The following is a 23,660-nucleotide window of genomic DNA, read 5'->3' on the forward strand; positions in this document are numbered from 1 at the left end:
ATTTCTGGCAATTTAAAAACTCAGCATACATTTAAATTGCTTTAAAATCGTGACATGAATTGTTGGACATTTAAAAACTGGACATAAATTTGTGGCCATTTAAGCACTTTGCATAATTTTTTGGCAATTTAAAAGTGAGCAAAATTTCATGGCCACTTAACCATTGGACATAAATTTTGGGTTATTTGAATACTGGACATATATTTTTGATTATTTAAAGACAGGACATGGACAGGAGTGATTAGGTGAGTGAGTGGGGTGAGTGATATTGGTTAAGTGAGTGGGTGAGGGAGTCAGTGAATAGGTGAGTAAGTAATCGAGTAATGAATTGATTGAGTAATATTGATTGAGTAAGTGAGTAAGTGAGCGAGTGAGTCAATGAGTGAATGAGTGAGAAAAAGGAGTGAGTCAGTGAGTGAGTGAGTAATTGAGTGAGTGAGTACATCTGGTACTTCTTCTTGGTATCGTTATCGATATATCCCCTTTAAAATTTTGATTTTTGGATTCCGAATTCGCAGTTCGGTCCTGTGAATTAAACTAATGCATAGACATACATACATTTGTAGATCCCAACAAAGTATGTAAGTACATATGATGACACTATCGATTTCCAATATATGCAATAGTTTCACCAAAGCTAATGGGCGTTTGTGAACAACAGAAATTGAACAGTATGCGCCGCAACTGCAATTTCCAACTCCCCATCTCACTGCTTCGAGCACTGCATACCTCTTACGCACCTCTGTCTGGCTTCGGCGCCAATAAAGGCTATTTATTTCTGGATAAATTTCAATTCTCTCAACTTCCTGCCACGCCTAGCCAAATGAACGAGGAGCGAATGCATTTAATTGAATCTTGGCCATAATCAATCGCGCGTATTAACCACACCAATTTCCGTTGTGGCAATGCATCGGCAGAGCGATATTAAATTATTGCCGTATGAGGTTGCAATGGCGCGTTGGCGCCCACACAAAGGCAAGGCGACATACAGCAGGCATATCGAATGCAAGGGCATAACAAATACAAATACTAGTATAACTATAATGTACCGTTACAATTCGACAAATTCGACATTTGCAAGCAGAACACATATGGATCTGTTCACGAGTGTGTGTGTGTGTGTGTGTGTGTGTGAACGCAAACGGTACAGGTGTCAAAGTGGCCTCTGCATAATGCAATATTGCTAGTTCTAGTCGGGAGTGGAGTGGGAAATTTTATATGTACATACATACATACATGTATCGGGTGCATAACGTGCGGCAATTAAATGAAATATTCATGGCAACAAACGCAAATACATACATACATGCTTGCTTACATACAAACACATGCACACGTGCACCCACATATTCAAACGTATGTATGCATAATTGAGCGCTTCATCATACATTTTCCACCAGTTAACATTGCTGATAGCATATGCTGTGCGGGAAAATAAAAATCACAGCAACAAAAACACCAACAACATGCAACCAGGGTTGCCGTTTTGGGATTTTCCTGCCAAAATTTTGGTAGGTTTCTTTGCTCATAAAACAAAAAAAAAACATCTCTGGCTTGTTGTAATGTGTCACTTTGTCAACACTGTGAGTAGGCTTGCCAAATTTTGACAATATTAGCTTTACTCTCATTCTGTTTCTTGGATGTGTCCAACTGTTTGCCATCAAATATCTTTTAAAAAACTCGTTGCTTACTGGTATAGGCAGAATTTTACCAATTACCTTCGGCAAATATCTGAACTCCGTATTCGCTATAAAAAGTTTAATCCACCGCGTGGCTAAAGGGATATCAAGTGATTATTGATGGATGTAAAGGTAGGTTTATAAATCAGATATTTTTCTATTCAATGCAGTTGCGAATCGATAATATTTTTCACAATTACGAGGTTGTTAAAATATTTTAAATTGCACCGGAAAAACGTTTCAAAAAAAGAAAACCACTTATTGATAATCATATTTCCAGTAAATCTGAGAAATTTAAGGTTTCTAAAAAAAATTGAAAAAAATTATACATACACACATCAAAGTTCTCTATGAAAATGAATATTTTTTTTTATTTTTTTTCTTGAAAAATTTTTCACATAAAAATTTTTTGAAAAAAAAATTAGTTTTTGAAAATATGCCACATCAAACAAAAATTGAAAAAAATTAAAATGGTAGCTCTGAATATTGCGCAATATTAAAGTATAATATTATGGGGTGCACTCTACAAGAATTTGAGTTATGAATTTTTTTTTTACACTGAAGTTAATTACATTACGAATTTACAAATTTTTTAAATTTTTTTTAGAATTTTTTTAAGTATGCATTAAATTTTACTATAACAAAGTGCAAGTTTTAAGTGATTGTAAAACTATCGTTAACTTTTACTTTAATTTTCTTTTAAAATCGTTTTACGCATTTTATTCCACAAGAAAAAAGTGCAAAAGCCGTTAGCATAAAAAACATTAAGAATTAACGCCAGTTTTGCAATCGCTTAAAGCTTGCACTTAAATTAAAATTTAATGGGCTACAAAACTGCCTACCCAAAAAAATTCTAAGATAATTAAAAAAAAAGTTAAATTTTTAATGTACTCATCTTATGCTTCATATATTCATTAGTACTATGATACTCAACTTCGGTGTAAAAAAAAAAATCATAACTCAAATTATTGTAGAGTGCACCCCATAATACTATAATTACTAAATATTTCGCAATACTTAGAGCTACCATTGTGATTTTTTTTTAATTTTTTTTTTTGAGATGGCATACTTTCAAAAACTAATTTTTTGTATTAAAAAATTTTTTATGTGAAAATTTTTTCGAGAAAAAAATTTAAAAAATATTTCTTTTCATAGAGAACTTTGATGAGTGTATGTGTGATTTTTTTTCGAATTTTTTCCTAGTCCCGTTCTCGAGATATTTGGAAAACTATTAAATCGATTTGTTTTTGTTTTTGTGCTGTAAAGTTTTTAAAAATGTATTGATCAAGCTCAAATTTCATATTTATTTATTATTTATGTTTATCGATCAACCCTAAAAATTTTAAACAAATTAAACGCATGAAGTGTGAACCGCATCCATTTTGGTATGGAATGCCCCATATGAACTTCATAATTTACATATGTATGCAATCTACGATGGAATTTTATTTTCCGCTATGATTTTTCACGTCATTTACTCCGAAGACTTTACTAAAACTTATAAACGATGTGAATTTTTTGCCATTTATTCGGTTTTTCGCAATTTACTCGAAGTTTTGAGGGTTTAGAAAAACGGACCTCAGATTCGGATTCAGCGGGTCGAAATACATACCGGTAGGTGGGTCTGGTATATATATATAAAGCTATCATTCTGATCAGCAAAAATAAATGTAGTTAATGCTGTCAATCGCCGTTTTCTTGATTAAAAGAAATGGTAGGAAAGAAGCCATTTTGGTAGCTTTTTGAACCAGCTCCTGGTGGAAAAGTAAGTTTTTAACCTGTAACCCTGCATCCAACTACAATAAACGTAATGGCAATATTGAACAGTTCATTCAAAATACAGAAGCATAGACGTCAGCAAAATTGCAGCAGCACACCAGCCAGTTGAAATAAGAGCAGCAAAACAAATGAGAGCTGATCATTATCATCGACAGCAGCAGCAGCAGTAACGGGAACAGGAGCCCCAGCAACAACTACTACATGTACATACGTAAAATCAACAACACAACGAGCTTGTTTTGTTTGGCAATAACAATGAAAGCTGAAAGCGGAGCACGGCGAACGACCAACGTCGATAAGTGGTAGAAGGAACAGCCAAAATGGTACAGAAAGAACAACAAAGTCAAAACAACGAGAAAGAATATATAAAAGAGTCAGCTTAAAAACAACAGCAGTATCAGCGGCAGCATCAGCATCAGCACAACAAATAAAAGGCTAATTGTGTTGACGATAACATGGCTGCTACTGCGGTTGCTTTGCGATAATTCTTGAGCATAAATACATACATGCATATATACAGACATACAGTTACTGCCAGTCAAAATGGCCAGCTTGAAAAAAAAAAATATTTTATTCCAAAATCTTCATATTAAATAATTTTTGCAATTTTTTTTGATAAAAATTTTTATCATATTTATCACAACAAAAATCATAAAAACGAAAATTCCACACTTTGTAAAAAAACTAGTAAAACTCGATAAAACGCTCCTTTTGAGTCCACTGAATTTTAGTAGAATAAGATGCTGAATTTTCTAAAAATGACAATTAATTTTTGAAAATTTTTCGTGAACTGTCTTTCCTACTTTTTACCAAACAAAAATAAATTTAAACACTCATTATAAGGAAGAAAAAATCTTTCCTAAAAAAAATCAGAATTCTTAGAAACTGCAAACTTGCATCTTAATACACAAAATGTAAGTGTTTGGTCAAGCCTCTCCAAATCTTATTAATCTGTTCAAAAAGTTGGAAATTTCCATTCATATTAATGAAAATTTGTATACAGGGTTAGAAATTTTAATGGTTTTTGTTGTAGTATGAACCAACCCTGCAAACCATTTTTTCAGAGTATTCTGCATTGTAAAGAAATTTTAAAGAATTCGTTAAGATTTAATTCGATTTTTTGCCGAATTTTCTAAAATGAATTAAATTACGCACACTTCCATTCTTTTACGAAATTTCGGAAGAAAATCTGTGAAGCAACGAAAATAATGCCGCTATGTAAAGAATATCTTTCAGAATTTTTCCAGAATTTTCTTTATTTTTCGTACAGAAATTTCTTTAAGAGTTCGTGTCAACCCCTTCATATAATTTTCTTTGAAAATTCGTAAAAAAATAGTTACAGAAATGAGATACTCCTAACGATTTCCTTAAGATTTCGGGAACTTTGGTTTGCAGGGAAGTTTTTATAAAATAATAACAAAAATTATTTTACGCAAAAGATTGTGGGAATACTTATTTAAAAAATGCATTTTTTTTTTGGAATGGGCTAACACAATAAATTGGTCGGTGCATAAGGATGAATGGGTATAGAAAATGTCCTTTACAAATGTTGTGCTTAAATATCCTTGAAAATTTGCAACATTTTTTTTTAATTATTGTCTTAGGACGCACGACCTCATCATAGAATTTTGTCCTGCAAACTTTACTAACTTAAAAAGACTAAATTTATTAAAAGCGTATTTTCGATACCTATTCGTCCTTGTAAACCAAAAAACTTTTTTGGTTTTATATTCTACAGAATTTTCTCTCTCATTTGGCACTCATATTTTTATTCTACATTGCACTGATTTTTTTTAATAATTTAATTTTTTTTTTATGTTTTAATTAAAAACGCAGTTTTACTAAATTTTGCTCATAGTTTCATGAGTATATCGATTCTTACGTGTGTTTTGAAATTTTTTTTGTTTTTGTCGCACGGTGTAATAAGCAAACTGTAATGGTTTTAGTTTTTCAAAATTTTAAAATCGTTTATATATGAATTTAGTCAAGCAAGGAACTTTAAAAACGCAAATGGCGCTAACCCTATACTAAGAAAAATTTCACTGCTCAGAAACATCCATATCCCATTTTCGAAAATAGTCTTTTACTGTGTCTTCAACATTATAACAACAACGTTCATCAAATCACGCCAGTCTTTTCTCTTTTGTGCCAACTGATGCCAAGTCCTTCTCCACTTGGTCTTTTCATTGCAGTGGTGGCCTCCCTCTTCCTCGCCAACGCGTAAAGGGCCGCAAATCTTCCGCAAAAATTGCTCTCGAATACTCCAAGACCCGCCTCATCGGATGTTGTCATTGTCCATGCTTCTGCGCCATATAAATACCAGCACGGGCATGATAAATGAATTAAAGAGTGTGGTTTTCGTACGTCGGTAGGGGACTTTGCTCCAATCTTACCTTTGGATATATCCACCTCAAACTTTTATTTGATACTCACGAGTTTCTTTTTTCCTATTTTATTATGTTCTTCCCAGAAAATAGCTATCCTTCCAGTGGTACCACAAAAATATTTGAATTTCTTTTTTTTAACAGTCCCCCCCAAAAATAGTGATTTGGATTAAGCGTTTTCTTGCAAAAATAATTCAATGGCTAAAGTTTTCACTGAAATCGCAATTGCAAGCATTTACGCTAACCTAAACCTTCTTTGAATCGAATATTTTTCCACCCATCGACCAAAACCAAAATCTCGACGATGCAATTAATTAGCGGCATTTACTTCAATAGATTAATTCCAGTGTAAGCCAATCACGCAACATAATTAATCAAACAAGAAATTAAACCAAACCTGATACAATATGCCGCTGCCTTAACCGTTACAACACCGCAGCAGCCATCAACAGCAGCAGAAACAGAAGCAGCGGCCAAATCATTCAACGCCAATTTCACCTTTCACACATTTTTCATTGGCAAGGTGGGCGACGACAGGCGGCAGTAGCTGTCCGCATAGACGCTGATGACGACGGCAACGTTGACGTTGACGTTGACGTTGACGATGAAGGTGACGGCCGTCATATTGGCATTTCGCAAAACAGAACAGCCACAATAACTTTGCCGCTCAATAAAATCTTTATTACACGTACGCCAATTACCTGTGCATGGGAAATGTATACAACTCATATACAGGCACACACACACACACACACGCAGTTGCATGCATACGCACAAAAACAATGGACGTCAATAGCAGCACTTGCGAAGCGAAATTTTCCCAAATACAAACGCAAATGAGAAAAAATTTACATGGCAATAACCGCACAGAATACAAAACAATTTAATGCACTCATACATACATACCTACATAGAAGCACAAGTACGGTGACCAGATTTCTGTGGCCAAAAATTGGGACATTTTTCTAAAGCATTGAAACCGAACATACAATTTTTGTGTTTAGAATAAAAAGGCTTAATAAAATTTTATTTAAAACGAAAACAAAAAAGGAGAAAAAAATTTTAAAAGTGTTTATTACTTTTTTATGAATATATAACTTACTATGTAAAAAAAACATGTAAATCAAAATTTCAAAATTTGTAGAACATTTATAAAAATTCGACGAATTTGAAATATTTTAAGCAGATTTTCTAGAATTGTTTTGAGTAGGTAGGCACTTTTGAAGCCCATTAAATTTTAGTCTAATGAAGTGCAAGTAGGAAGAAGTTTGGACTTACCGTTGATTTTTGGCAATTTTTTGTTCGCGCATTTCCTTCCATACACAGTATGTTCAAATTTTTTTTTGTTTGGACACCTTGCACAAAATTTACCAAATATCAGCGGTAAATGTTTCTAAGAAATCTAATTAAAATCTCAAAATTTTAATGAATTTTTGTAGAATTTTGCTAATTTTTGTACAAAGTTTCGAAATTTCGACTTACATTGCCTTTGTTAGATAACGAACCACAATTTCATAAAAAGGAATAAACATTAAATAATCGAAAGGGGAATAGCCAAAGAAAGCTAAAATATCTCGTCCCTATCTCTGTCTACAGCCTATGTTTTTGATATCCACGATTTTTTTGGAGGTATTAGTATTATTTTTTTATAATTTCTTACATAATAATATTATGTTAGTAATAAGGATGTTATTCTATAACCTTTGTGATAACAAAAAACCCTGCCTCCTTTGTACGAAAAACTGTTTTTGGCCCAAGGGAGCAGGGAGAGTCTTAATAAATGAATTAATAAAAAACACTGAGAATCTGGACTTAATCGTGACACTTATACGTCCCGACTTTTAAAAAATATTCAGCGGGAAAATTTTCTAAAAATCGTTACTGCCCCGCCAAAATCGGTACGAATGGTCACCGTACGCATAAGTGGTATCGATATCCATGTGTGTGTACATATGTACATGTGCATGAGTGTATGCGTGGCAATTCACTCGGAAAACCGCAACAGAACAACAAAACAGCCAAGCATTCCAAGTGCGCCGTGAACTGGCTGGCTGGCTGGCTGGCTGGCTGGCTGGCATGCGCCTAGCCAGGTGTTGTGCGAAGCTAACGCAAGCCTACCACACTGCTCCTACACTCCCCACCACCCCCCCGCGGCACGCCAGCCGCATGTTAATATGCTTCACTGTTTCCTGTACACTTTTAAGTGGTACGTACTCATACGCCCTGTTGACCCAGGTGAAGCAAGTGAAAAATGTATTGAAGTCTGCCACCCGAGCGCCACCGCCGCACCGCGTACGTCGACACCCAACGCTTGGTGCGCGCGCATTTTCCACTTCAAAGCGCCATTTCAAAATTTAATTACTGTCCGTAATTGCAGCCACACATACACACACATGAACACATATGAGCACATACATACATATACACTTTATTTTATACAGCAACGCAGCCGCAAGCAAGCTGGCTGTTAAACGCAGCAACACAAACATTTAAGCATAAAATTTTATGATTTAATTGTGTGTGGCGCGCTAAATTCCTCGCTTTAAAATGCGTTTGCCAAGCGCTTGTGTGCGTGTGTGTGTGCATTTAAGTGTATGACTATTTTTTATTGCGCGCGAGAGAGCGTTCGAGTTAAGTGTTTTGGCACTCGTCCTTTGTCTGCCGCTTTTTGACACATAACACCGTCGATATGATACTTTCTGGCTGACTCCGCGCTATGCGCATCATTCATGTCGAGATTCATATCCCCATTTTTACATGACATAGTGCATACACACATACATACTTATTTATACATACATCTAAGTGCTAACGCTCACCTTGACTGCGTAATTGTGCTTTATTGGCAGTGAAAGAGTCATCAGACCCTCTTTTATTGCTCTTTCCTTTACGTATTCTACATTTCCGCATTTAAATTTTTACATTAGCAAACAGAGATTAGTTTCGACACCGGAAGTTTTGATAAAATTTTCAAGTTCGCAGACCTTGGCTGGCTAAAGTTGCGTTTACGATTTTGCAGTGTTTACTAAAAATCATACAAAAAACAATAGAATCAATAAAATAAAATTTAAAAAGTAAATAAGTGCGCCTGGGCCACACTGGAGAAGTTAAACTTGCGATACATATGTATGTATCTAGTTTGTCTTATAATCAATATATGTACACATATCTGTATGTACATATCGATGGCTTATAAAAAAATTTGCAGATAGAGGGTATTGAATATAAGCCCTCGATATGCATTTCATTGGTTCACAATTGTGAATAAAACTAGTTACTATTAGCTTAAATCCCTACCTCTACCCTTTTCGTTCTAATATCGATTACAAAATCTATAAAAATATCGGTAACGAAATCAATAAAATATTGATAGCAAAATCTTTAAATATTTCGATATCAAAATCGATAAAATATCGATAACAAAATGAATAAAATATGGATAGCATAATCGATAAAATATCGATAACAAAAACGATAAATATGTTAATTTTAACAAGGGCTTAATACAACGATAGGATAAGCAACCAGCCTCTGATCAGGGCAGATTCAAACAAATACTAAATGTGGCGCTGAAGATATCAACCCTCCGGACAGTAAGCCACTTAAGAATAGCAGGAAAATAGAAGCGTACAGGACCCTGAAACAAAGGCACCAAATATCAGGTTAGCAGCTCTGACTATAACTAAAGCCCTCATCATGCTCGTGCTGGTATATGTTGCCGAAGCATGGACAATAACAACATCCGATGAGGCTGCTCTTGGAGTGTTCGAAAGAAAGATTTTGCGGAAGATTTACGGGCGCTTCGGACGACGACGACGACAGTTCATTGTCACCGCATATCATTCACGAGCGCGGGCTTCACTGAATCACGTCAAAAACCTCTCTCGGCTGGGTTCCTGGACATAGTAATATAACTAGAAGGGAACGAAATAGCCGATGAGATGGCTAGATACGGCTACTGTCAGCATTTTCTTTTCTTCTAAGGGGGATTGAAGAATACATCACAGCCTTAACTAATGACCTTTGGATGAATCGGGACTACTGTGAGATCTCCAGACAAATTTGCAGTAAGTGTTCTTGCCGGTGTCATCACAGGGCACTGTGCTATAGCACCAATGCCCCATCGATGGCGTATACCAACAAGCTCACTCTGCAGAAGTTATTAGAATGAGGTTGAAGGAATCGACACACCACTTCTTATTTCAATGCCCACATCTCCAGATAATCGTTTCAAGCATTTAGGATCCCGCTTTTTCAATAGCTTGGGGGGGAGTGGAGGTGAAAATATCGAACATCCGAGGTTCTTTCGGGATAGTAAATGGTTTGACAGTCTTTATACTAATAGTCTGGATTAACCTCGGTTATAAGGATGTGCCTCCTCCAGACACTAACAGAGGATATTCACAATGAGCAAATCTTCCTCCAAGTGGAGGCACGATTCATTCGTACGCGCCTTCCTAACCTAACCTAAGGGCGTACAATGGTACAATGAGCTGTGTGAGTTTTACAATATTATGGAGATAGTGCAGCGAATTAATATACGGCGGCTGCACTAGCTCGGTTATGTCGTACGAATGGAGAGAAACGCTCCAGCTCTGAAAGTATTCAGCGCGGGTCGCAACGCTGGAAGAGGGAAGCACCTCATTTCCAATTTTATGTCAGTTGGCACAGAATATAAGCGACTGGCGTGCTTTGTTGGACTTGCTTAGGCGATTACAACGCCAAGAAAAAGAAGAATAGGAAGGTCAGTTTGTTGTTGAGGAATAATCCTAAATACATGATTTACTCTCTCAGAGAGTATGCGGGGAATGCCAACCAGTGAGTTATGTGGAATACTATGGGAGTTTTTTTTATATTTGCTGAAATTGGTGAGTTTCGTTTTTCAAGGATTCCCGCAGTTGACAACTAAGTTTGAGTATTCCTATAGCATACCAGCCCCTCCCTGTCAAAGTCTTCAACAGGTCGCTCACGAAATCTAGACAAAGAAGTGTTCAAAAATCTCCTCTTGTCGGAAATCAGAAAATAATCTATACTGGGTATTAACAGTTTAGTTAGAGAGTTTAAAATGTCCACAGAAAGGACGCGTGTCACTCTTCGGGAGGAGCAACCCAAAACTCTCTACAATCGTGCTTAGACTTAACGATCTGCGTTTGTAGTGGGCATGGTAATTTCTGGAGAAACCCTGTAGCTTTCAACGATGTCTAGCGTATTTATTTGAACGTTTTACCTTTCAAAAATTACAAATTTGTGTGACAACTCAACGGATCAAGTATGCAAAGCGGCTACAAATTTCGCTTCAAATTTTCAAAAACCTCAAAACGAAACGCGTGCTTTTGACCCCTTTTATACAAATAAATATTCATTGACTCCATGGCAGATATAGCCAAGGAGCGAGGCGCAGATGTAAAAGCAACTAGCAAGAGGAGGAAATCGCAAAACAGGAAACAGAAAAGTGTTGACCAGAAAACACTTTGCATTAATGAAATTTACATTTTTTTTAATTACAGTGTTTCTTTTGCAATTATGAATGTATTTAGTTATAATGAGACAGCAAGAGTATGCGGGGCAGCTGGTTTGTGGTTCCGATGCGGTGAGAAAATTGTGGATATTAAAACAAAAAGTTGTAGAAAATGTTGCGGTTCACAGTAAATACGTTTACGGCGCGACTCGCGCGCGGCTTTCACACAACCAATAAAACAAATGAAAGGAGACAAATATGCATAAATATATGCAAATACTTGCATACAATTTCACGCATACTCATTACTTTTGGGCGGTGTGTGGGCGCTTGCGGCTGTGGGGGCGGGTTGTCGGTGAAAAATCGTGCGAATGTTGCAAAATATGACACGAAGCTACAAATGTGGGCAACCGCATGTAAACATACAGAAATATGCGTACAGTAAGTAATAATAACAACAAAAGCAAATCCACTTCAACACTTCTTCAAGCGAATATTAATGCAAAAATACATATTTCCAAATCTAAATGCATACATTCAAACGTAAATATACATGTATGCCGCCTTAATGCAGCACCCGTGGAAAAGCAGTTGCAAGAGCAGCAACAACAACAACAACGTCAAGCAAGTAGGTAAATAACAAATTCTCAGTGTATTGCTATGCGATTTCGCTGTTGCTTTCAACTATTCAAAAACTGAGTACAAATTCAGGATAAGGTGGCAAGCGCAAGGCGGTGGGTGAGCACCATAAACTATTTTTTGTGTAGCAACGCGTGCAACCATTCAAAGGCACAAAGGCAGGCAGTGAAATCAGTTGGCGAGATACTCAGTGCATAATCGCATAAAGCCTGGCGTGTACGCTGATATATGTATAAATGTACATATTTACTTGCGTTCTGTGTACAAGCGCAGCGTTGAGTCGAGCTGAGCTGCGCTCAAATACGACAAGCTGTTCAAATTTATGCGATTTGTTGAATGAGCCACAAATGCTTCAGCTAGCATTTACATACAAAGATTTACTCGCACACAGTTACATACTTAGCAGCCAAGATTCAGAGGGAAGCGGAAGCGAAAGAATGAATGATCCTCACAAAATTGGAGAAAAGGCTTATCTGAAATCGTCTTCAGTCCAACATAGACAGTCAAGCCTTGAGACTTTTTTGAAAACTGATGGCTTAACTGTGATGGTTTAGGTGGAACAGACATTCAATTTCGTATGTGTGTGGATGATTATGTTGCAGGTGGTCATACCAGTATGCTTAGGGCACGTAACCGAAGTTGGACTGATGAGGGTTTTTTTAAGCGCCCTGATGTGTAAATATTCATACTAGGATCTACTAGCTCAGCCTAGGCTTTTATTTTGGCCTAGACTATACTACCAACTAATTTAGACTACACTCTAAAAAATTATTGTTTAAATTTGCATATATTAAGATGGGTAACCAGTTTCCTGCAAATTTACACACCGTGTTAATTAAATTAAACACTGCTTGTTTACTCTTCATTATCATATGTATGGCGTAGAACAAATTTCAAATTTGTTTTTTGAGTTCTAAACATTTATTGTTCACAATTTCACAGTTTACACAAAAAATGTTTAACATTTCCTGTAAAAAAAATTTTGCTAAATTTATGCATATAAAGAGAGGTAACCTGTTTCCTTTCCTAGTGTGTGCAAAACTAAACACTGTCTGTTTACTTTTCCATACACTACCAAAACACTAAAACTTCGGATTAAAAAGTTTGCAATTTTGATGACAACTTTTTTATTTATTTTTACAAAAGTTGACGAGACGAATTTATTTAAATTATATAGTTTTGAAATCAGATTTAATATAAAATAATCTGTGGACAAATATTATGAATTGAAGAGTTGTGGAAATTGATACCAAGATAATTGAATTTCTATAGTTTGGTGACTAGACCATTAAGCAACGTGGACGAATTCCACTCTTTTGATCGCAACTATGTCATGAATTGCCCCAAAAAGTCTACTAAACTTCCCTACATACTCGCATCAGTACGGTATAGTTGCCACACACTAATGCATAGCGAAACTGCATGGAACCCTCCGCTGCCTACTTTTCTTTGCATTTTATTTTCATGCTCTTTTTCGCCCCTCCCCCCACTAACTTGAAGCTTTCATCGAAATTGCTGCAATGGACGACGCGTCTTCGGTTGATTTATGTGCACTTTTTCTTCCCTGCAGCCCACACCCCTTCTTCACACTGCACATATTTCACACCTTCTTTTTTTGTTTTGTACGCTTCCGTTCTCGTTCTTTTATCTACATCCTTCAACCATATTTCTTTGCATCGTTTAACGCCTTTGAAGCGATTTTATGCTTCTAACTCGTTTGGCAGTGAAGAATAGTTGAAGTGTGACTTTGCTGTGCTCATTCTAAACTCATCTTCTACTCATCTTCATTTGCTTTTTGTGCGTTCAGCTGCTTGATGCTGTGGAAGTGCAACGGTAATTGCATTTGTTTTTCATATTTTTAGATGTTTGTCTGTGACTATGAAGATACCTTTGTTGTATTCTCATTTTTTAAATAAATCATGTTTTCCTCATTTATTATAGGTTTTATGCAACGTTTATCAACACACAAATTTTTCTGGATTAGCTATCGACTTTAGACAATCAACCCTCTCTTGTCGAAGGTACAAGGCCACTGCTCTTTAGTCCTTAGATCCAAATAACGAAGCTGAACTTTAGTCGCTTTGTGCCCTACCGACCTGGGCCGGCTTACTATTACTAGGATTAGTTGTGTTTTCAAAATACCATTTACGTCGCTGAATACAAAATCACTTATTCACCATATTCAAGTGCCTTCGGGGGGGAAGTATCCAGAAATTTACCCTCGCTAAAAGTGCAACGTCACATGTTTAGGCAATCGTCCTGCAGCTCCTCTAGTAGGTCGTCTAAAGCCACACTTCAAAGGTAGAGGGAGAGAGACTGCTACACTATTGCGAGTCCTTGTTAACCCTACGCTGGATGGGGGCACAGCACCACTCCGCTGTGACAGCGCTGCCGCAAAACTTGGACTCTATTTAATTGAGTCGATTTTGACCGCAAACTTACCAGGGAATTTGACGATATCCGGCAAAATTGTATTGTTAAAAACCCCCTCAATGTGGATGCCTCTTCAAAGATTTTAAGTCCGAAATCCTTGAGAGATTTTAAAGCTTTTGCCATATTTCAGTATGAACGCAAACCTAATCACCTTTCAAGCTCTGGGTTGGTTTAGTTCTGCACGCGAACAAAATGTAATATCAATAACATTCCCACAAAAGAGCCAAACGGGAGCAAAAGTACTGAGATCAGTTTGAAAGGGATCGAAATGAGAACAAAAGGTTCGGAAACATTTCCGTAATGAACCAATTGGGAACAAAACTCTCGGGGGAACATTCTCAATAAAAAAATAATAAGAACAAAACTTTCGGGAACGTTTCCAGTGAAAACAAATTAAGCACGAAAGTAGCGAGAACGTTTTCAAGGTGGTTCAAATAAGAATAAAAGTTTGGGGGAACGTTCTACTAGAAAACAAAGCGAGAAGAAAAGTTTTGAGGACTCTACGTTAAGAACGAGAGGGGCGTCTGCGTGTTGGGATAAAAAATTGTTTCAGTGAGAACCATCATTTTTAATTTGTGGAATAATATTCTGTACAAGAAAAGTTCGTAGCTTAAGTCTTTGATTGCCTTTATTTGCATAATTATCTTTCGGTTCTTTTTTGATTAATTTTAATATTCAAACATTTGAAACGAATGGAACGCTATGAAAAAGGATTTGTTCCCGTTTCGCTCCCCGTTAGACAGTTTTTGAGATTTTAGTTCCTAAATTGTTCTTCGAGAGAAAGTTCCTTAGACTTTTGTTACCGTTTTGTTCTTTGCAAAACGGTTCACAGGGTTCTTATATATTTTATCCCAATTGAGAACGTTCTCGACTGTTTTGTTCTCCTTTCGGTTTTGATTTTGAAGCGTTCTTGTGAGCAAACCTACGATAACGACATTTAGTTTCTATCATACCTTTTGTTCATGGTCCCTGAAATATACATATATGTATACATATGTATATTATGTGAAGGGATTTCGAAATGGGTTTGAAAAGGCTTTATTTCTGACTTATATATTTAGGAGGGCTGCCACGTATTTGCAAAATCAAATTCAACTTAATTCAGCAGTTAATTGAAATATGTATCACAAAGTCAGACGAAATATATTTGAGATGGTTTAAGTTTGAAATATTTTTGACGAGGGTTGCCACCTGTTAAAAATCTACGAGCGTAGATTAGAGCCAGCCAATGACACCACAACAGCATTTCTCAGTTTCTGATCCATCATTTCAAATTGTTTAGTGTGCAATAATCTTTTCCTTGTCGGTTTATTGAAGGCTCAGATATGAGGAATCGTACTTTCCAAGTGTTTCTTCGTCCCCAAGACCTAGGATCTGGGTACTCCAAAACAAGTAGGTACTATTTTGAGGGGAAATTATGGACGTTATTTATGGCAGAATTTTTATAGACACCACCACTCTGTTCCATTAAATAAAACAAAGCAACTTGCTTGGCATAAAGCTCGCGTGTGTTAAATTTTCCACTCATGAAAATATACCATCATTTTTCTTCACATTAAAAAAAAAAATCGATTTTCTATCCAATGAGCAACATTAATTAATCTTAATTTTTCTTTCATTTATTTTTTTCAATCTCATTTCAGCGGACATCATACAGGATTTAGCTAATTAATTAAATCAAATAAGGAGAAAATAACAAAAACCAAAACCAACAACAGCAACAAAGCAACTGATATTAAACTTTTTATATATGTATGTGGTAAGCTTAGAAAACCTAGCAATAGAAAAAATATATAAAACAAAAAAGCAACAAAAAAAAATATGAACTCAAACTGCACAATTTTGTAAATACACACAAGCAAAACATAAATATTTGTAAACGCACACAACGCTCTTCAAATTCGGCACTATTGTATTTATCAAATACTTTTACAAATGTAAGTACTCGTATTTTTAAAGATCTACTTAGGACATAGCAAAGCTAAGCGTAGATGTTGCACCACAGCGTTATTACAGCGCTGATTAGTTGAATCAACAGGATACACAATGGAATTTTATTGACTATTTGAAATTACAAAAATCTCCACATCAAACAAATAAAAACCGCAACAACAAAAATGCATTAAATAAGTATGTATGTGTATTATTAAAGGCGAACGTAGTTCGAGCGGAAGAGTCATTAAGTGGTTTTGAGTGGGTTTTTCGGAAAATACCAACACGCAAAGTGTTCAAATTGCTGTTATTTCAATGACGTCAGCAACATGAATTTTACCAAAAAATGCATATATAGAGAATTTCCAAAATTAGTTTTCGACAAATAATTTTGCATTAAATTGAAAGTATGGATGTACATTAGGGTGGCCCTTAAAAATGAAATTTTAAGTCTCACCCCCTCAGTCGCTAATACAACGATCAAAGATATCACATATAAATTTTAGTCCCGATTGGAGTCGGTTAAGGCGTGTCGCACAGGGGTCAAAGTTCAGATTCCCCTATGGAGACTCAGATTCCCCTATGGGACACGCCTAAACCGTCTCCAATCGGGACCAAAATTTTAGTGTGATATCTTTGACTATATTAGCATCGATGTGGGGGTTGACGTTTAGGAAATCTGATGTAATAATGTACTTAATACATTTAAGGACCACCCTAATGTACATCGCCTAAATTTTAAAACAAAATAATTTTCAAACACTTTTTTGTGTGAATTTAATTTGCACGCCACAATGTATGCAATGCCAAACATTGATCTTTCAACGCATCAAAGCTAATCCAATCACTCGCGGCCAGCATGTAAATGTATTTTCAGCAATGAAAAACCGCATTGAACACACACACACACACACACATACAGACTCCTGTAACGACAAAAATGCCTGCATGCCACAATGAACCAATTCGCATACAATACTCGTAGCAAAGCAATACAAAGTCGTAAATGTAAATTACAATAAATAGTTAATGTTGTCACAACAAAACTCAGTGCAGTCACGGTTCGGAAAAAAAACAACAACTACATTTATGGCATAAGCGTTAAATTGTGCGACATTTGTAAAACGCACGCGTGATTAGTTACATTTTTTGCAATGATCACGCAACAACAATTTTCGATTTGGCGATTATAGCCAATCGATTTGTAGTTTATCGTTTACTTGCTGTTGCGTATTTCCGCAATTTTCGTAGTAATTTGACAAAATCAAAATGAGGCCATTAAGTTGCTTAACATTTCGTATAAGTTTAATTAAAATATTGCCAGTCAATTGCAATTTCGATATCTATCCGCCTTAGCGTTGGAGTAATAAAAATGGAGACTAAATACCACTGATGCAACGGAGATGGGGAAGAACCCCATAGCATTAGTACATTCATCTTTGTAATTAATTTTATGAACTTCCTAAAAGTATGCAATGATAACTTGAAAAAAAACGTTGCAGGTAAAAATATGGGTTCACATCTTCTTCTTAATTCGCGCTATAGCCGCCTAAGCAATTTTGGCCGAGTCCAACAAAGCACGTCAGTCCTTTCTCCACTGTGCCAGCTGGTTTGGTTTTAAAAACTATGTTATACCAAGATCTAATTTTTAAAATAATCTGCCTTATCCCGAGTTTCGCCTGAAAAAAAATCCACCCGAAAATTTGTCATCCGCCCATAGTAAAACCATGGAAACCAAGAGTGAAAAGTGAACCGGTTCGGGGAAAATGAAACTCATGATAAGGCTGAATAGGTTTTTGAAGCTGATTTCATGAATTTTATAGATACAAAAATTTGCGATTTTCTTTATGCCTCTTTTCTTTTTAAACAATCTGGACTCCCTTATTTGGATATACATTCATCTCCATCGCTATAACAAAACAACTGCAGGCATCTGACAATTCAAAGGGTCATGGATACGCTTCATTTCAACAGAGGATTCTCAGACGCATAATTTCCCATAGAAGGGATACCATTTTTATGAGGCTACTCGGGTGGCTGTATTTAAGCGAATAAACCTCAAACTTCGGATGAATTTTTCCATACTGGGATGAATTTTTGCTGTCAATGCTTTTTTTCAGACTAGAAAATAAATACGACTGTCAACACTGGCGCCGCTGTCACTCTTGGAGGGACCGTGCTTCAAGACTCTGATGAGGTCAAGTCTCTAGAGATTACGCTAAATTAGAGATTGAATTGAAAGCCCACATCTAGAAAAAAAAACCCCTTGTTAAAGCCACATGGGCCATGTTGGCCTGTTGAAGACTTTTTTGAAGAACATGAGGACTGAACTCAAAGCTGATTGAGCGACTTTACCGCATGATCGTCCGAACAATTGTATCGTACGCATGTCGTGGTATTGTGGCAGAAGACTCTGCAAAAAACTGCCATACTGCGGCTCAATAAATTACAAAGAATCACGCATCTTTCCGCCACTGCATAGACAAGGACCTGCCCAACGGTGGCTCTCAAGTGTTTCTAGGGTGGACCCCGCTTCATATATTTTTAGTAAAAAGCAGCCAAAAGGAGTAACAATTTCGACTATATAACGGCTGCTTCTATAAAAAAGAAGCTCCACGCAGGTATTCCCGGAAAGATATCAGATTTTGAAAATTTTAGAGTTTCTGGCTTCATAACCAAAAAGATATGCTTTGGCATAAAGTTCCAAGTGAAGGTGGCAGATCGCGAATATCGGGCAAACGGACAACTTTACTTGGCCTCAGATACGTACATTGGTACAGGGACAGTTTGACGATGGATGAAAGAAAAGGTGCAGCTGTCTGCGGACCTGGCATGAATCCAGCAATTCCCGTGGATGGATGGGCAACGGTGTTTCAGGCTGCAGTTTCAGCAGTTTTAACCATTGCCAAATTAAACCTTGAAAAGAGTTTTAAGGGCGCCTCTCTGGTTATCTTTTCATATAGCCAAGTAGCCCTCCAGGCCCTCTCAAACAGCGTGATGAAATTCAAACTTGTTAAACACCCTTTAAATGGTGGCAGCAACTGCCCTGACACTGTTAGATCGAAGGCAACGAGGTCACTGATGGTCTGGCGTAAGAAGGATTATTAACTTCCTTCTTAGGACTGGCATCATTCTGAGGTCTAGGTAGCTCAATAATTGCTGAAATGGTACACCCTGAACGCAGTAAGAACTGGGGGCGGTGAGGGCCATAGCTACTCTTTCAATAGACCGGATGTAATTCCATTAAACAAAAATGAAATCAGGCTAATCTCCATACACCTAACGGCCACAACCAACTACGTTTTCATATGCACCGAATAGGTGTTATAGGAGAGTCGGCTCTTGGGAAGACAAGGATGTCTGATCGCAGTGGCTCTTGGTCTGACATATCTGGGCGTTTATCTATTTATTCATCTAGCACAATTTCCTTGTTGAAGCTAGGGAATCATAATACTCAATTAAGGAGGAAAAAAGTATGTCGGCAGTAAGCTGATTAGTTCAAAGCTACCTACCAATTAAAGGATGAAGTATTTAAGTAACAGCACAACTCTCTATCTCTGACTTTCTCAATATTAATAAAATCCACGTTTGTAGTGTGAAGTACACAAAATGTACAAAATTTCTTAGGACTCCATATTAGAAATTAATTTTAAAATTTTCTAATTCATTCATTTTATGAATTCGAAAAAAGCAGTCAAATTCCAAACACGAATTTTATTCGATTTCCCACGCATTAACTAATTGCAGGCAAATTTACACAGAACCGCCATCGAGCAAATAGCGCACAATCAGCTAGAAAATAAATTTGCATACCCACGCGTGGCATTTTTGGCTCTTTTTTTCATTTGCCAAACTGCATAATTCTTGGAAATATATTAAAAGTTTAATTGGCAAATAATTCTCAATTTCATTTGCTACTGGTCATTGGAAAACTAATTCACCAAATTATATAACCATCCACATTAAGTGCATTTTCGCGCACCAACTGACCCAATCACACGCTCTGTTAGCGCTTCATTAACCCAGTTCCCCCCTTACCTATTTATACAGCTGCATTAATATATATAATATGGGACACACTGATTTTTGCAAATATTAAAATATAAACACCAAATGGTAAATAGTAAACTTTGATTTACTAATTTTTCGCTAATTCAATAATTAAAATCACAGCGAAAAATATGCGCCTGAAAGCAAACAGCAATTTAAATGAATTTTCGTTGGTTTTTTGGGAGGGAGAGGGACGGTGTTGAGAAGTGCAGGAATATCGTTTGGGCGAAAAATATTGATTACCACCAACATAGCGTTGCAATGCCTAAAAATATGCTAAGTAAATGTTAAAATTCTATTAGAGGCAGCAACGGCGAATGCAAACGAAGCGGGTCACTACGAGGGTAAATACTGGAAGCTTAAATTTTAGGAAAATGTAATTTGATACGGAAATTATTTACATACAATGCGGCGTATATGGATTTAATTCAGAGTTTACTTGTTTGAATATTGGTAAATACATTGGTTCAGGTGGATTTTGGTTTTTTTTGTGGAAAAAAATTATAGAATATTTTTTTTTAATACCACTTTAAATTCGTTGCAATGAGCAGCGACTATAATTTTTGCTTTTTTGTAAATAAATATTTTGTAAGCATAACGCGTGTATGTGTATATATTTATAATGAGCAAAAGCTGCTTCGTATGCGGTTAGCGCAGCGACAAAACTATGAATACTACTAACTTAAAAGCTGAACCAACTCAATGAAATTAAATCGGCTCAAATGCGTATATTAGTTCAGCGTTAGTAACTTAAGCACTTTTTGCATGCACATACATTTACACATACATACCTATACATACATCAATAAGGAGGCCAATTTTCCTTTAAAGCACCAGTTAAAATTGGACATTTGTTTTCATCGAAAATGTTAGCTTGCAACCAGTCCCTAAAAAACCGTCCTAGAGACAAAAAAATTAGACTCTCACAGATTTGTACATACAGATTGGTAATGTCTAGAAATTTTTATTTCCTAAATGTAAAAATGCACCAATCGCTCATCTGAACTTTTGAAAAAACACATTTACCTGTCCTGGCTGTAGCTAAGTCTACACAGATGCCTGCTAGTATTTGTTACTTTCGGAAGGATGCGGGTTCAAATGCCAGTAGACAGAACATACAATTTTTGATTTTATTTCTTCGTTTTTTTTTTTTTTAAATGACGAAAAAGCATCTGTGAAGTGCAGAAAAAAATCGTATGCCAACAAAAAAATCTTCACATATAAATCGAACCAGATAATAAAGAATAGTTAACCACAATAGGACATTTTACGGTGAGTTGTTGCACCGGTCCTTTTCCAATGACACGCCAATGTAAAAAACTACAGTTGAAACCAAATTGGCAAAAATTCATTACGGCTGAACAAGTAGATGAGTTAAAAAAACTTGATTTACCACATTTTTCCAAAAGAAAATAATCTTTACCCTTGACGACCGAGGGGCCTAAAAGGTTCACTTTTCAATTTGTGTTTTTTTTTTTCAAATCTATTATTTAGTTAACCCATCTTAGTCGGGAGGAGTGACGTAAATTTCGTTCCTAAAAGCCCGGTTAGGCAAGACATAGACTTGATTTGACTTACCTAGAAACTTGGAAACGATTACTCTCCACGCCAGCTTTAAGTCGTTTTTGCTTTAATGGTACTTTTGTATCCGTTTTGTTGTAAAACAAATTAAACGTTTACCATTTTACGTGTACAAATACAAATGCTGCGAATCAAAACAAAGAGACACGCTGAGTAATCGTTTCTAAGTTTCTAGGTAAGTCAAGTCAAGTCTAAGTATTGCATAACCCAGCTTTAACTGAGCTTTAAGAAACTTTATTTGTTACCACTAAACACTTGCGACGAACGTTAGTTACCCTCTTTTCTCAAATAACATCTCAATTACATCGGATAGGAGAGATCACTTCATTTTTACTAGGAGTTTTCATTATGAGGCGAATAACTAAGAAAGAACGGGACATCAAGTAAGGAGGGAGTAGAGCTTTTCACAAGGATGAATACATAGACTGTAGTATTTCGATTTATTGAGCTAAATGGGTACACCTAGTCAGTTAGCAGCCTTTTGCTGCTAGGCACCATTAAACTGTAAACAATGAAAAAGAGTTTTACTCAGAACTAAAAGCTTGTTGGGCTACTATCACCACCATTTAAGCTTTGACTGTTTGTTCGACTTCTTACTTCGCAAACAAATTAATAAACTGTCATCGGACTACTCAAAAAACCTCTTAAAACTTTGTAATACACATACATACACACATGTACATACATACTGTGTGTGTGTATGTATTATTCAAATAACTCTGCTTACGACAGCCAACAACAATTCAATTCAATTCTCATTTAAAATTTTGTTTGTCCAAATAGTCGATATGTAAAGTTAACTGTCAGTAAATACCTTAGCATTTTATTTTGTAGATACTAAATTATTTAAACATACTCGTAGTGCATATATTTCAAAATTCAAAGTGCAAATATTTGCTAACAACAAGTACGTAATATTTATATTTACATATGTATGTATGGCACCTTTTCAATTATACGAACATATACATACATAAATACATAAAACTAAGCAAATCACAAAACACTCAAATATGCCACATAAATGCAGCATAGAAAATTCATTACTTCATCAACAATTCATGAATAGATACTCATTGTCAACGAAATATCTGGCAATTTAAATAATTTTCACAAAAGCTCAGCGCGAATGCAAGCAAATAGCTAGTAGTCTCACTGGTTGCATAATGGTAATTAAATGATAATTTTATGGTGAAGAAAATTTGTATGTAAACAGTTGAGAGGGCTCACACACTCAAATATTTAGGAGTGTAAAAAGAAAAAACCGCAAATACGTAGTATACGTAGAATTTGTGCATGTGTGTGTGCGTGTGAGTGCGTTAAGGCAATGTTATTGAATTGATTTGCTTCTTCAAAGAATAACTTGTAGAGTTTAATTGAATTTTGTTTGATTATCTTTAGGCAGCATGAATAAATCTTGTCGTAACTATTTGTTAATTTGTTTATTATTTATGCCAAATGCGCAGATAAGTAATAGTACGTATCTGCCGCAAAAGAAAGTTTTTAGTTTAAGTGGGAAATTGCAATATAATTTCACAATTTATACAACCAATTAGGTAACACTTTGCTACACACACACACACACACACACACACACTACACATGCAAAGCCGAGCAAGTTTGAAATGGCATTAAGGAATTAAATTGAAGATATCTAAATGTAAATATTGAATAGTTATAAATTATCAAAGTAAATAATAATAAATTAAAAGACACTTAGGATTA

General features: G+C 35.9%; 1 protein-coding gene across 2 annotated transcripts in view; it reads left to right on the forward strand.

Annotated features, from left to right (window-relative positions):
• LOC118741289 (hemicentin-2-like) overlaps positions 1-16,100 on the forward strand; it is a 293,187-nt gene extending 277,087 nt beyond the window's left edge. For both annotated transcript variants that reach the window (XM_036473207.1, XM_036473208.1), the window contains one exon: positions 16,016-16,100. In XM_036473207.1, coding sequence (XP_036329100.1) covers positions 16,016-16,044 — 29 coding nt within the window. In that variant the 3' untranslated portion in view covers positions 16,045-16,100. The remainder of the gene's footprint in view (positions 1-16,015) is intronic.
• Positions 16,101-23,660: the final 7,560 nt, after the last annotated feature.

Source organism: Rhagoletis pomonella, unplaced genomic scaffold (genome assembly GCF_013731165.1).
Source record: "Rhagoletis pomonella isolate Grant_MI unplaced genomic scaffold, Rhpom_1.0 Rhpom_scaffold_00006, whole genome shotgun sequence".
Classification (NCBI taxonomy): Eukaryota; Metazoa; Arthropoda; class Insecta; order Diptera; family Tephritidae; genus Rhagoletis; species Rhagoletis pomonella.